General features: G+C 47.4%; 1 protein-coding gene across 1 annotated transcript in view; it reads left to right on the plus strand.

The window, feature by feature from the left end:
• Nucleotides 1-14,092, plus strand: part of MINDY4B (MINDY family member 4B) — a 48,158-nt gene that overhangs the window by 19,014 nt on the left and 15,052 nt on the right. Inside the window, exons 7-11 of the mRNA XM_077864536.1 lie at nucleotides 4,220-4,339; nucleotides 5,086-5,177; nucleotides 8,177-8,342; nucleotides 8,909-8,974; nucleotides 13,201-13,271. Coding sequence (XP_077720662.1) covers nucleotides 4,220-4,339; nucleotides 5,086-5,177; nucleotides 8,177-8,342; nucleotides 8,909-8,974; nucleotides 13,201-13,271 — 515 coding nt within the window. The remainder of the gene's footprint in view (nucleotides 1-4,219; nucleotides 4,340-5,085; nucleotides 5,178-8,176; nucleotides 8,343-8,908; nucleotides 8,975-13,200; nucleotides 13,272-14,092) is intronic.

The raw sequence follows: 14,092 nt of genomic DNA on the forward strand, positions 1-14,092 counted from the left end.
GCTCTGGAAGGAGCCCTGGAGGGAGCCTGGAGGGAGCCTGGAGGGAGCCTGGACGGAGTCTGGAGGGAACCTGGAGGGAGCCTGGGAGAGCCTGGAGGGAGCCTGGAGGGAGTCTGGAGGGAGTCTGGAGGGAGTCTGGAGGGAACCTGGAGGGAGCCTGGGGGAGCCTGGAGGGAGCCTGGAGGGAGCCTGGAGGGAGCCTGGAGGGAGCCTGGAGGGAGCCTGGAGGGAACCTGGAGGGAGCCTGGAGGGAGGATTTGGAAAGGAGTCAGGGTCTGTGCAGCCAGCAGAAAGCCAGTCCTCTCTCCCCAGAGTGGTTCAGGTCACTACTCCCTCCACTCCCCCCTCAGGTCTAGGGGAGATGCTCTCGCTGGCTGCTCTCGCCCCATTAGCCTCTGGGTTCCACCCCCCCTCCCCCATGCAGCCCACGTCTTTGTAAGTAGTCCCTGTCTTCAACTTTCCTCAGGTTGATCATCCTGACCTAGGGCGCCATCTGGTCCCTGCGGGCCCTCTACTGGTACAAGCTGAAGGGCTTGCATTTGGGGCCTGGAGCTGCCATTTACAAGGGAGTCGACCTTGGGCCTACACGCAGCTGCTCCGCACCCCAGATGTTTTCATTGTACACTGAAAGGGCCAAATTCAATTTTTAGAAAATTCAGCCGATGCTTACTGGGAGCCTGTCACATACCAGCCAGGGCCCTGGATGCTGAGGAATCCATGGTGAACGTGACCAGGCCGAGCGTCTACCACTCCATATGACGGGCGAGGAGAGTAATGTTTCCTTGGACCCAATAATTCTAAACTCTGATCCCGTGATGAGCTGGTAATTCCTAAGGCAAGAAAAGGTTTAGAGAAGAAGCTTCAAAAAGTCATGCTACTTAATGTGTGAATGTGGGCATGTGAGCGTGTGTGAGCATGAGTGCATGAGTGTGCGTGAGCGTGTCAGACAACGATCCTCACCGCTGTCATCATCCTGGCGATCAGGAAAGAGAGGCATTCATTACAAATTCTAGAAAACTAACCAGGGGAGAAGAGAAAAACTCAGAACCGTGCTTGAGGGTGCCAAGTAAGAACGATCGTCCTGGTCACTCATTAGGACCGTCACCATTTGCGTCCCGTTAGCCGGCAGCACGATGACCCACACCTCTCCTGAGTCTAGCAGGCCGGGCTTGGGCCAAGCGATATACCTTATGAAGGTCAATGTCAACGTAGGTGAGATGAGTCACCTTTACTAAGTCACGCAGGCTGGGAGGGCCACCCCAGTCGGGCTGGCTGGTGACACTCCCTAAGTTGGAAGTGGTACCTGGCAACAGAAGGAAGACTTTGTTTAGACTTCCAGAGGTTTGTTTTTTTAAGTGAATTTGAATTCTAAGCCTTCTTAGTCTCAGGCTCTCACATTTACACACTTCCCCTCCCCTCCGCCTGTCAGGATAAGCAATAAAATCTTAGGAGGGGCAATCTGTCCAAGGGCACGCGGTCGGCGTGGAGTCAAACCCGTCGTCTTCTCAACCCGGGAGTGGGGGGTGCTCGGTCTGTCTTCTGGGCTGTGCCGCCTTGATGGCAGGGAAACACTCGATTTCATCGTCAGCCCTCTTCCTGGGGATGTCCTGTGGTTGGTGGCCTGTTGGCCATGGGACACACCTGGTCTGTGTCTCCCAAGAGCAGTCTCTATGCCCTTCTCTTCTGTCTCCTTGACTTGCTGTTACCCTGAGACACCAAATTCTTTCTTCCTTCCTTTCTTTCTTTCTTCCTTCCTTCCTTTCTTTCTTTCTTTCTTTCTTTCTTTCTTTCTTTCTTTCTTTCTTTAAGATTTTATTTTTATTTTATTCATGGGAGTGATTGAGACAAACAGAGGCAGAGGCAGAGGGGAAGCAAGCTCCTCGAGGAGCAGGGAGCTCAATTCAGGGCTCCATCCTAAGGACCCTGGGATCATGACCTGAGCAGAAGGCAGACGCTTAACCGACTGAGCCACCCAGGTGCCCCCAGGCAAATTATTTTTCTTCAAGTGCACTTCTGGGCCCTTGTTCATGCTGAAATGCACCTGCCTCTATTTCTTTGTAGAGGCGATCTTTTCTTTCGACAGTGGGAGCAGAGATGGCCAGGAAATAAACTCCAGCCACAGAAGCAGACCCTGGTCCCACCAGGGGACGAGCATTCCAGGTGCAGGCTTCTCCTGCATCTCTTTCTTAGAAACCATTTAGCTCTGGACCAATTGGGCTGCATGTTCTTTTTTGTCCACACCGTCCAGTTGGCTTTGAGCGCCCGAATGTGATATTAAGGTTTCCAGGATCAGCCCCCAGGAACTCTTCAGTCTCAACTTCCACAGACTTCCTGTACCACGGTTCTGGAACACACACATACATGCATACGCATGCACACACCGCAGAGTCTCCTAGTTGCACTGAACCACTCCCTGTCCCAGGATGCTCTGAGTACTCTGTGTGTGCGTGTGTTTGCAGATCTTCTCTGCCTCCTCTCCCCTCTGTTACAGGCAATAGGCCAATGTGTGGTCTGTCCCAAAGTGTGAGACATGTGCCTCTGCTGGAGCATGAGTGCTTTTAGGGATACGTCATTAAGTGCCATATTACATAGACTGAGGCACCTTGCGGGAAAGTTAGCTCCTTCCTCACCCAGGCAGACCCTGGAAAAAGGCTCTGTAAGGGATGACACCTCATTCACACTTCCTGCTTCCTTAATTCCTTAAAAAGAATGCCAGCTTAGGTGGAGCTTTCACAGGCAACGGTTCCTAGCATAAGTCAATCGAACATTGTTTTATTTCCATTATTTTTTTTTCAAGATGTGGCGAGTGATTTTGATTCCTACTTAAAGATGTGATATGAAGTGTCCTTACTAAACAGATATTTTTGAAGTTATCGAAGAGTAGCTCCAGCTAGTGAAAAAATATTAATTAAATAAAGACCAGCACGCAAAAACAATAGCGATCATAGGATGACACATACTTAAAGCTAGGGAAGCAAAGCAATGGATGCAAGTCCCAGCTGTTCCTACCAACTGGGTAACTTACTCGAATACTTCTCTGTGAAAAGGGGATAATAAGAGTACCTACCTCAAAGAATTAAATCAACATAATGAATATAAAGCACTTAGGCCAATGCCTGGTGCATAGAAAATGCTCAATAAACGCTAGATGCCATTTGCCAGCCTGGTTCAAATGCCGCCCCCTCCCTGAAACCTTCTGGAGTGCTTCAGTCAGAAGTTCTCCTTCCTCTGTTCTCTCAAGCTACCTTGTACTTACGGAACTTCACACCTTCTATCTTATACATAGTTGTGGGGTATCAGACTTTTTATTTCTCTATATCCCAAATAGGGCCAAGCGCATGCTAAACAATTTATATGTCCTTGATCATGAATAGATTCTCTCTCTCTTTTTTTTTTTTTCATGTGTTTGGTTTATAAAGGCTTTTTTTTTTTTTTTTTTTTTTCTGGGAAGCTCTAAAAGACCCTCTCTAATCTCAACACGCTATAGAGTAGCCAGGAAAACCTTAAAGATTCTGGGGCAAGAGAACGGAGAATGCTTTGTTTAGTGTCATTGGAATCAATGTTGTACTCAAGCTAGAAATGCAGAGTCCTGTTTCGTCCTGTTTCTTTTTCCTAGAGCAAGAGAGAAAGACTCAAAGATGGGATGGGTAGGGGCTGTGGAGTCATGGATATAGATAGGGACAAGAGGCAGAGGGCCAGCGCAGCAGCCCGCGGTGGACTGCAAGGCGTAAGGGAGACATGGCTGGCAATGGAAGGTGAGACAGACACAAGGGACAAAAATTGGTTGGGGACCACAGGGTGCAAAGTCGACACACTGAGCCTTCAGGATAAAATAGTCAAAGGGCACCTGGTTGGCTCAGTCAATTAAGCGTCCGACTTCAGCCTAGGTCATGATCCCAAGGTCCTGGGACTAAGCCCCATGTTGGGCTCCTTACTCAGTGGGGAGTCTGCGTCTCCCTCTCCCTCTGACCCTTGCCCCTTGTGCTTTCTCAAATAAATAAACAAAATCTTAAAAAAAAATAGTCTAAGGGAACCTGGTGTGATTCTTCTGCACATGACTCTACACTTAAGATAGGGGAATAAGGTAACATGTAAACCAGAATGAAGGAAGGGGACGGGCCTCCCTCCATAACTTCACCAGCATACTTAAGGCTCTTTATGAGGATTGTGTCCAAGAAGAATTATCTTTGTTTGAATCATTTATTTCCCCTCTTCTCAGAAGTTACGGCAGAGCCTCTTTGGCAATACCATCCATGTCTTCAGCCATGACTGGAAAAAGGCCTATTTCAGGTTCCATGATCCTTTTTCTGACCTGGCTTTCGCTTTGGAAGTAGGAAAGGTAATAATAGGCAAAATTTTGTAGATATTCTAATCCTATACTCCCTATCCATGTTTCCCTCCATCCTCACCCATCAGGAATGCATGTTTTCATTATAATCATTTCTAGAAGCATATTTAATATACTTTAAAATTTAACCTTAAATGACAAGAGACTGTTTGCAACTATAAACTTACTGCCAGGATTGTAGCAAAGTCTCAACTTCCCCCCCATCCCCCCCATACACCCCGCCCTCCCCAATTCTAGCTTTCCTGGCTCTTCCCTCTAAGTTCAAAGTATCCCTGAGGATTTAGAAGACAGCAGGAGACCCAGGATCTTCTTTCTGTCTTGTTTGAAATCTCAGGAATTCATGTCATCAGTTACCAGTCGCACAGAATTTCAAGGACTAGCCAACAAATTCCTTGCATCCTACAAATCTACAAGTTTGATATGAAGCAGGGGCATGGTGGAGGAAGGGTGGAGGAGGACACACATCCCCAGGTGCCAGTCTACAGAGCTCCTCGAAGGAGCTGGTCATTGCAGATTCTGGCCCAGCCATGGCATCTGACCATGGCCCCATGTCTATATAACACAGTGTCCCTTTGCCACGCTCAGGGATGCTGTACCCCAGGAGGCAGAGAGTTGCCGAGAATAGACAGCATCCATTTCCAAGAATTCTCCTTTGTCATGTTGGCCCCGAAGGAATTCCATTAGAGCCCCGCTCCCAGCCTTCACATGCCTCACTGTATTCACCTTCCCCATTTCAGGGAGGTGCCCGAAGTATTCAGATGGCTGTACAAGGATCTATCATCAAATACTTGTTGTTTACAAGGAAGGGAAAAGACTGCAACTTTCAAAGGTAAGAGGCCTAGAACTACTTGAAAGTTACGCATTTCAGGAGAACCTTTATGTGCCAAATAGTCAATATGGAAGTTCCCCTGGCTGGGGGGGGGGGGGGGGGGGGGGGGGGCTCTGGAAGGGGACTTGCCTCATGAGACCAAAGGGGCTCTGGTTCTCCCGGAGGGACTGGATTTTGTGATTGGGGAGGACTCTTCTGAAGCCACTCTCAATGGCTGCAGGAATAATGTTGACAGTTTTTATGCTCCACTGCAAACCATCCTGTCAGGTAAAATGATGCACCTGGTCTCAGGTGGGCTTACTTGACAATATTTGATGGGAAGCCCCAGACTAACAATTTCAAGGAGGAACAAAAGGGCTGCTTTTTAGAAACCCTGGTAAATGAAGGATTAATTCTCCTATTTAACCAGGCTGATAAAGTACAGTGTTTGGTAGTTGCCAACTTAAGAAAATCAGTTCATCTGACTTGATGTAGAAGTCAATAAACCCCTATCGTGTGCAAAGCTCTATGCTCGATATCAGAAGAAATAAAAATAAGTAAAACGTATGTATCTGCCTTCAGCAGGGTGAGTTATCCCTCAAAACAGGAGCTAAATGTATAATTTATTCTAAGATCATGAATTGCCAGTTTCCTGAGAAGCGGAGCCAGAGATGGGAGTTCTTTATACAAGTGATTTATGAAGGGAATGCCTTGTTGGAGAGAGAAAAAAAAAATCTTTTATCCTTCTAGCTTCTTTGGCTGGTCTAATAATTAACCTGACAGAGGACAGATTAATAGGAGAAAAACGAACATAAGTTTAATGACACGTATACATCCTGTATACATGGGAGAGACCCAGGAAAATGGAGTAACTCCCCAGAATAGCCAAAGGCATCACCTGAAATACCATCTTTGGCTAAAGACCAAGGAAGATGTTGAGGGAGGGGAGTCCGTCATGGGAGATTACCAGGAAAAGCAGAGCAAACGAGGGGTAAGGTTGTTGTGCAGATTTACATCCATGCGTTCTTGACCAATAGAAGTTTCTGGAGATTTAGAGCCACCCCCCTCTTCCAGTGAGAGAGATACCCTTACAAATGGCGATTTCCCTTATAATGTCTTTTGCAAAAGGCTAACTTCTACTGAGCTTTCAGACCTTCTCTGAAGTCTGTAGTTAAAAAAGGAAAAATAAACCAGCTTAAAATAATCAATATGCCAAAGAGGTTGGGGTGGCAAGACTCACTCCCCTTCAGCCCGCAGGAGGAACCTGTAAGAGGGAGGGATGCAGGGTAGGGAAGGAGAAGCTGGGGATGTAGTGTCCAGTGATGTCCAGGCTTGGTCTGATCCCATGGGAGTTCTGCAGCCTCAGCTGCCCCATTTTCAAAGAAGTAAGTGGGGCCTTTGGGCTTCCCACCCTGTCGGCCTTTGGCTTTCAGCCATCCCTCAAAAGGCAGGCATAACTCCTAATCACTCCCAGGCCAGGTGGTTCCTGATCTTCAGAGAGAGTTGAAAAGTAGGAGTCGCGGGTAGCCATCCCCAAGAGCAGCTGGGAGAGGTGTCCGCCAAGTAAGTAAAAGGGGCCTCAGGGAATCCAGATGAAGTACACACACATTTGCTCCACACATAAAGCATCTCGCACAGCACCTGGTATGCAAATTTAATTTAAATATTAAATATGTGGTGATGAGGAACCGCTATCCGAGACCTGCTCCATGAAGACTTCCTGAACCTTCTGAGTCAAAAGCTGTCTCCCTCTTCTGGACTGTCATAGCCCTTTGGTTTATTCTCATCCACCTCCTCAGACTAGGTTTTGGAGTATGGAACTCCCTGATGCCCAGTTCTGTACCACCGCAGAGCTAGAAGGATGATATACATAAATCATTACTGAGTTCCTTAATGAACCCCAATCATGTGTTTCTCCAACAGTTGTCAGTGTTAAATATTTAGAAAACCGGCACAGTAGAGGTCTACAATGTAAAGACTGGCTCCCATGTCCTGGGAAATCCTGACGGACTGGGATTGCTCCATAGACTCTAATGGTTAAGAGCAGGGAGTCAGGAGCCAGCCTGCCTGATTTCAGATCACTGCTCTACCATTTCCCGGGTGAATGACCCCCCGGGGCGGGGTGGGGGGGACAATTACTCAACATCTCTTTCTTTCTTCACCTCTAAAATGTGAGTAACAGGGGCGCCTGGGTGGCCCAGTGGTTGAGTATCTGCCTTCTGCTCAGGTCAGGATCCTGGGGTCCTGGGATCGAGTCCCTCATTGGGCTCCTTGCAGGGAGCCTGCTTCTCCCTCTGCTTCTCTCTCTGTTTCTGTGTGTGTGTGTGTGTGTGTGTGTGTGTGTGTGTGTGATGAATAAATAAAATCTTTCAAATAAAATAAGATGCAAAGTAGCTGTAGTATCTACTTCACGAGGTTCTTGGGAGGATGAAATGAGGTGACGTGTATGAAGCACTTAGAGCAACGCCGGGGACAGTGATGCCAGGCAAGTAAGTGTGAGCTACAAGTCAGTAAGGACAACACGAGGTGGGCCTCCAGCGAGGCATAGGACAGACATGAGCAGGCAGGACAGACAATGAAAGATACACCTTGGCATGAGCAAAGCTGTGGAGGGGCAACGTAGGATGTATGTTCAGGTCACTGGTCCATGGGGGCCAGCGGGCTTGCACAATAACACAGGGAGATAATGCTGGGAGGATTGTTTGGGGTCACACTTGCAAAGGGCCAGTCATTGGGTTAAAAAAGTTGGCTCAGTCTCTGCTGGCGTTCAGGAGAGAGGACAGTTGGTGGGGTCACAAAAGGTGGGATGACTCACAGGGTGGCACTGGCTAAGATCACCCACAGAAATAATATGCTGCTGTGAGGATGCCAGTTTCCGTGATGTTCTCACGGCGTAGTTGATGAAGGAACCAAAGAGACCCACCTGGTGTTCAGAAAGGGACCTAAAGGTAGACGCACCTCGCGTTCAGCTAGGTGACTATTGATGCCAGTGTTTCCCCACCCAACCTTCTGCATTGTAGTTTATGTGCCATAAGCAAGCAGGAGCAAGAGCAAGCCCTGGCTGCGGCGCTCGCCAGCATCGTGTGGGCTGCAGGAGCAGCTGAGAAGGCCACCGTCTGCCTTGTCACTGAGGACACTTACATCACCTCCACCCCCGACTATCCTGGAGATGATTTCACTGAGCGAGTGAGTGCACCCCTGCCTGTCCTGCCACATAAAGGGCCAATGAAGCCAAAGAGTGTACTAGGCTCACCATGGAAATGAAGGTAGAGCCCCATCGATGCTTCTGGAAGTGTCGATGTGACCAAAGGCATCTTCCAAGGAGGTAACCACCAGGGTTGTAAGTGATCCAGGCGGCCTAAGAGGAGAGGAGACTCCTGCTGTGAATTTTTCCTTCCAGAATTCATCACGATCGGGATTATCCCATACCTGAGATCATTACAGGCTGCATTTCCACATCCACTGTCTTAAACATTGCTGAGTCCTACCCATCAGGAGAAAAACATGTTTATGGTTTTGCTGCTCAAGATATCATATTGGCTTAAAACTAAGGAATGTAGAAGTGAGGCCAGGTCATTCACTTCCACTATGTATGTTTTGCACGGCCTTGTGGAAGACGACACGTCAGGCTTTAGCAATGTGATTTTGCAATGAAACAAAAAGCTTCCTTGAGGAAATAGCCATAAGTTGACATCTTATAGATGTAGCTTTCATCTTCCTTTTCATTTTTATCTTCTGTTCCTGATTTATAGCTCCAGCTGTTTGAACTTGTAGAGAAAGAAGCCACTGAGAAATTCATCTATGATCATTTACAAAGCGTAAGTGTTTAAGTGTTGAGATAATTCCTTTATGTTGAACTGATCTTACAGGAATCTTCTTTCTCTTACAAAGTGTATTTCTAATGATGCTTATTAAGAAAACCAGGTCATTTTGAAAGCTAAGGAAAGGCCAAATGAGAGAAAGAGAAGCCCGCCTCTCCCTCCCCACAACCTAAAAAGAGGCCAGCTCACACACAGGCCACTCACAATTGCCTCTTTGTCCCTGGCTAATCAAACCCAGAGAATAATGCTATAGAGGGCATATGCCAAGATTTCTTTTGTGGGAAGAGAATATGTCAAAGCAGCCTTGTCTCATCTGATGGATAAAACACAAAAATGCCTTACAACAAAAGCCCTGGTCTAAATTGCCAAAATGACTCCAAGGAAATGACTTCTGTTCTGAAAAAGGTGGCCTCGTTTCACCTTGTTTTACCAGCACCTTCCATGCAATGTCCTCCTGGCAGTGGAACTTCCCCACCTCCCAGGTGGGGACAGTGTTGGTGGAAAATCTAAGGAGCTTTTTAAAGATTCCTTTGCAGTGGAAAGGGATGAGTACTGATTTTCTAAAGAATCAGAACCCTAAGAGGTAAAAGAGGATGATTAGTAGGGTAGCCACGAAGCCACACAACTGTGGATTATACAGAAGGGGGAGATGTGTTCTACGAAACTCACTGCTCCGTTCCTTCCAAAGTCTATAGAGGCAGAAAACTTGTGGCCATACATTGGCCACACGATCTTGATTAAACCAGTTACCCCAGGCCAACCTCCCCCACCGTCTCATAGGTCTGTATGGCAGGTAGAAGAAAGACCCTCCCGCCAATGCCACCTCCCACACAAAGGTGTCCATACCTTACCTCCGGAAACTGTGAATTTTATTCTTCCGTAGAAAAGGGGAATTAAGGTTGCTAATCAGCTGACTTGATTTTTTTTTTTCATTTTTAAAGCTTGTATTATTTAAGTATAGGTGACACACAACATTATACTGGCCTCAGGTGCACAACATAGTGATTTGGCAATTCTGTGCATTGCACAATGCTTCAACATAAGGAGAGTACTCTGCATCACCCAGGTGAGCCCAATTAATCACAAAGGCCCTTAGATGTGGAAGAGGAAGTCAGAGGGTATAACATGAGGAAAGTGGCACCTGCCACTGCTGGCTTTGAAGATGGAAGCAGGCGGACAGGACCACTAGAAGCTGTAAAAGGCAGGGAAACAGATTCCCCCCTAGAGCCTCCGGCAGGCCTGCTGACATTTCGATTTTGGCCCAGTTAGACCCACTTTGGGCTCCTGACCTCCAGAACTGTAAGATAATACATTTGTATCGTATTTCGTTTTATCAACTTTTTCGTTGTAATTCCGGCAGAGTTAACATGCAGTGCTGTATTAGCTCCAAAATTTGTATTATTCAGGCTATGAAATTTATGGTTATTTGTTACAGCCTCATTATAAAACTGATCAAAGCTGTATGATAGACTTTAAAGACCTGACATGAAATATTAAGGGAGAAGTTTGCTTAGGGACTCTTTGTTGTGGGCAGGAGATGTCTAATGGGGTGACACAGAGAGAACCACGTGAGGCACAAGGCTTCCAGCAAAAATAGGCAAACCCCTTCCTCTTAGTCCTCTATCTCCTCAATGCAGACCTGGGGTCGTCTGATGCAATAGGAAGGACTCCCACGTCTGTGGGCGATTCCTCAGTGTAGCCAGAGTCGAGAATCACAACTATCCTCATTGAAGACTAAGAGTAAAGCCAGAATAAGTAAAACAGGCCCAAAGCAGAGGCAGACCATGTGGTGTGGGTGAGCGTGGCACAGGAGCTACCCTGGTCAAACAGACCTCTGCCAACTGTCACCAAAGCCACTCTGGGGAAGTGTGGGCAGCAGTTCCTCAGTGAGGGTGGCACTTGATGCTCCTCTCAAGGGCACCCCCGACCAGGGACTTCACTCTAGGATGAGCCCCCATCCCAGACCTTTACCAAAGCCCATTCACTCTCAAGATGCACAGTGCTGTGTCCCATTCCTGTGTCCCATCTCGAGACAGAAATCAAGCCAGAGGTCTGCGGGCTACATGTGAATAGTAGGACCTATTGTAATGGGTTGGATTTCATCCTCCAAGAAGATATGTTCAAGTCCTAACCTCCAGTGCCTGTGATCTTATGGGGAAAGGAGGTCTTTGCAAATGGAATCAAGTTAAGAAGAAGGCATGCTGGATTGGGGTCGGCTCTAACCCAGTGACTGGTATTGTCGTAAGAGGAAGAAGGACATTTGGACACAGACACGGGGAGAGCACCAGTGGTAATGTGGGCAGAGGCTGGAGTGGTGCATCCTATAAGCCAAGGCACCCCAGGGATTGTCAGTAGCACCAGAAGCTAGAAGACGCAAGGAAGGATCCTTCCCTACGGCCTTGCCCTGACACCTTGGTTTCAGATGGCTGGCCTCCAGAATAAATTCCTATTGTTTTTAAGCCATTCAAATTTCTGGTGATTGGTGACAGCAATCCTAGGAAACCAATACACCCATCGTACATGATCTGCAGCAGTAGCCCACACAGCGTTGTATTTTTAAAAATTTGACTCAGCAACTGTCGAAAACAATCAGGAGATGCCACACAAAACTCTGGATTTTGTAGCTTCCCCCCCAAAAAAAATCAGGAAATCTGGTTGCCCTAGGCCTATCTCCCGGCAAGTCCTCAAATTAGCTGACATGGGGGCGGTGACTCCCATTGGGCAAGCTCGGAGAGGCTGGATGATGCCACCCACCTGGCAAAAGGACTTTGCAGATGTGATTAAGTTAAAGATCTTGAAATAGGGAGGTGATCCAAATTTTCCTGGTGGTCCCAGTTAATAAGAGGAGTCTTATAAAAGAAAGTGGATGCCAGGGTGGGGGGAAAGGAAGAGGTGTGGCGAGGAAAGCAGAGGGAGAAGAGGGGTCGCGGTGTAGGGTCACACTTTAGGATCATGAGCCAAGGATAAGGACGGTTTCTAGAAGCTGGAAAAGGAAGTGAACAGCATTGCCCATCAAGCCTCCAGAAGAAACACGGGCTTGCCAGCAGCTTGAATCAAACTCATGAAGCGACACCCCTGTTGGACTTCATATCCCAAACCATATGAATTTGTGTTGTTTCTACGCCACCAACTTTGTGGGGTTTGTTATGGTCGTAACAGGAAACGAACACACCAGTGCCCCCAGTCTGCCTCAGGCCCCACCTCTGCTCATTTCTCCGACACCCTGCAGCACACCCATTCGGGTTCCTGTCTGGCTCCTGTGGTGCTGGAATGTTTTCTCCTGCCTGAGGGTCCTGCCCCTGCCAGGGCACAGAGCATGAAGGGCACAAATTAATCCAGGAAAGGGAAAGCACCTGCATTTTAGTAGAGGCCCTCCTGTGCCTCTGGAGGAGTGGCTTTCACCCTGGGAACCTTGAAAGCCAGCCAAGGAGCTACTTTTCAGCAGCCGGAGCACGGACGGGAAGCTAAGGCCTACTACCTGAACGTTGGTTGGGCAATTTGGATCTGATCCTGGAGCTCACAGGGAACCTTTGGAAACTTGTAAGCAGAAATAGAACCTGGCCAAGAAAAGACACAGGGGAGACATGTCTGAAAGAGGGACGGATACTAATTTTGCTGTCGTTCCAGCGTGTTCCAAGAACTAAGGTTGGTACTGTGCCTGATTTCATTGGACTTTTGCAACAAACCTGCCATGTATCTGCAGTTGCAGATCAGGAGATTGAAACTCACAGGCAAGTCAGTAAATGGGAATAAGAGTAGAGCTGGTTTTGAACCTAGACCTGTCTAGCGCCAAAGCTATGTCTATAGAGGATCTCTGCTCCCCCCCGGGGGCAACGAGGAGGGAAGGGTACCCCGACCGAGGAGAGGCTGGGAGAGGGGCCAGCCAAGAATACACAGCGGGCCTGGGCTAGGATGGAGGCCGGAAAAATGGAGAGGAAAGATCTACTACATGGTAGCCCTGATTCACGTGATACAAGTGGAAGGAAGAAAAATAGGTCAAAAAGCAAGAGAATGACGTGCCTTGGGCAGATCTGCAACAGGGAAGAATGCATTTGAGAGTGAAGATGACCCAGGGCAGCGTCCTATCAGCAGCTCAGAAAAAAAAAAAAAAATCTTCTTGGGCTATAAATCCTTGAATTCATGCCTAGAGATAAACATAGCTGCATTGCTTTAAGGCAAACATGCTTTTTTATTTTTATTTTTTTTTCTGTCCTCCCAAACAGTTCAAAGGGGAAGGAAGCCATGGTGTCATCTTGTTTCTTTATAGCCTGATCTTCTCCAGAACATTTGAAAGGTAAATCCAACAAATATTTGCACAGGCATTTCCTATAGCTCTGAGATCACATAGGTGATATACTCCGGGGTCGGAAAATACTTTCACGCCCTGTTGGAAACACGAGTACAGTGTGGCTTCTCCTGGATGCTCTTCGGTGGGTTTACCCTTTTCTGTAGTCGGTTTGGCTGTATTAACGGGTGAGTGGACGTCACCAGGAAGGTTTGGATTTGCTTTTCTAGGACACTGGTGGCTTCCTGCTTCTGGTGGTTATAACTGTGGACAGAGAACGCCGAAGCTTCTTCGCATAATTTTCATAATAGGAATATTTTATTATTTATATGCACAAAAAGATATATCCACAGATTTTTTTTTTTTTGCCTCTATGATATGCAAAGCCCTATTCTTGGCACCATGGAAAATATAAATGAAAGAAGAGGTGGCCTGGCCTGCAGGGTCTGGTCTGGGAAAGACAGGAGGTGTACACAGGGGTACTAGGCAAGGTGCAGGTGGTACTTCATGTACCAAATGAGGTGTAAAGACAAGGGGTCTTAGGGGATTCCAGGGGAGGAAGGATCCTCAGCAGATAGACTAGTCAAAGAAGACTCGTTAGAAGATGTGGGCTCTGAAAAGAAGGTAACCTTTTAAGAGTTAGAGAGAGATGGAAAGGAAGATTTCCAGGCCCCAAAGCAGTGTTCCCAACACCTGGCTTTTGCATAACATCGTCACATTTTTGTGGTCTCTATTATTATTTGCTTAACAGTTTTCTTTAAATCAATACATATTTGACTATTAAATTCCCCCCAAACCTTCATATCCTTTAAATCATGTATTTGCTGTAC

This window comes from Canis aureus, chromosome 22, assembly GCF_053574225.1.
Source record: "Canis aureus isolate CA01 chromosome 22, VMU_Caureus_v.1.0, whole genome shotgun sequence".
In the NCBI taxonomy this organism is placed as follows: Eukaryota; Metazoa; Chordata; class Mammalia; order Carnivora; family Canidae; genus Canis; species Canis aureus.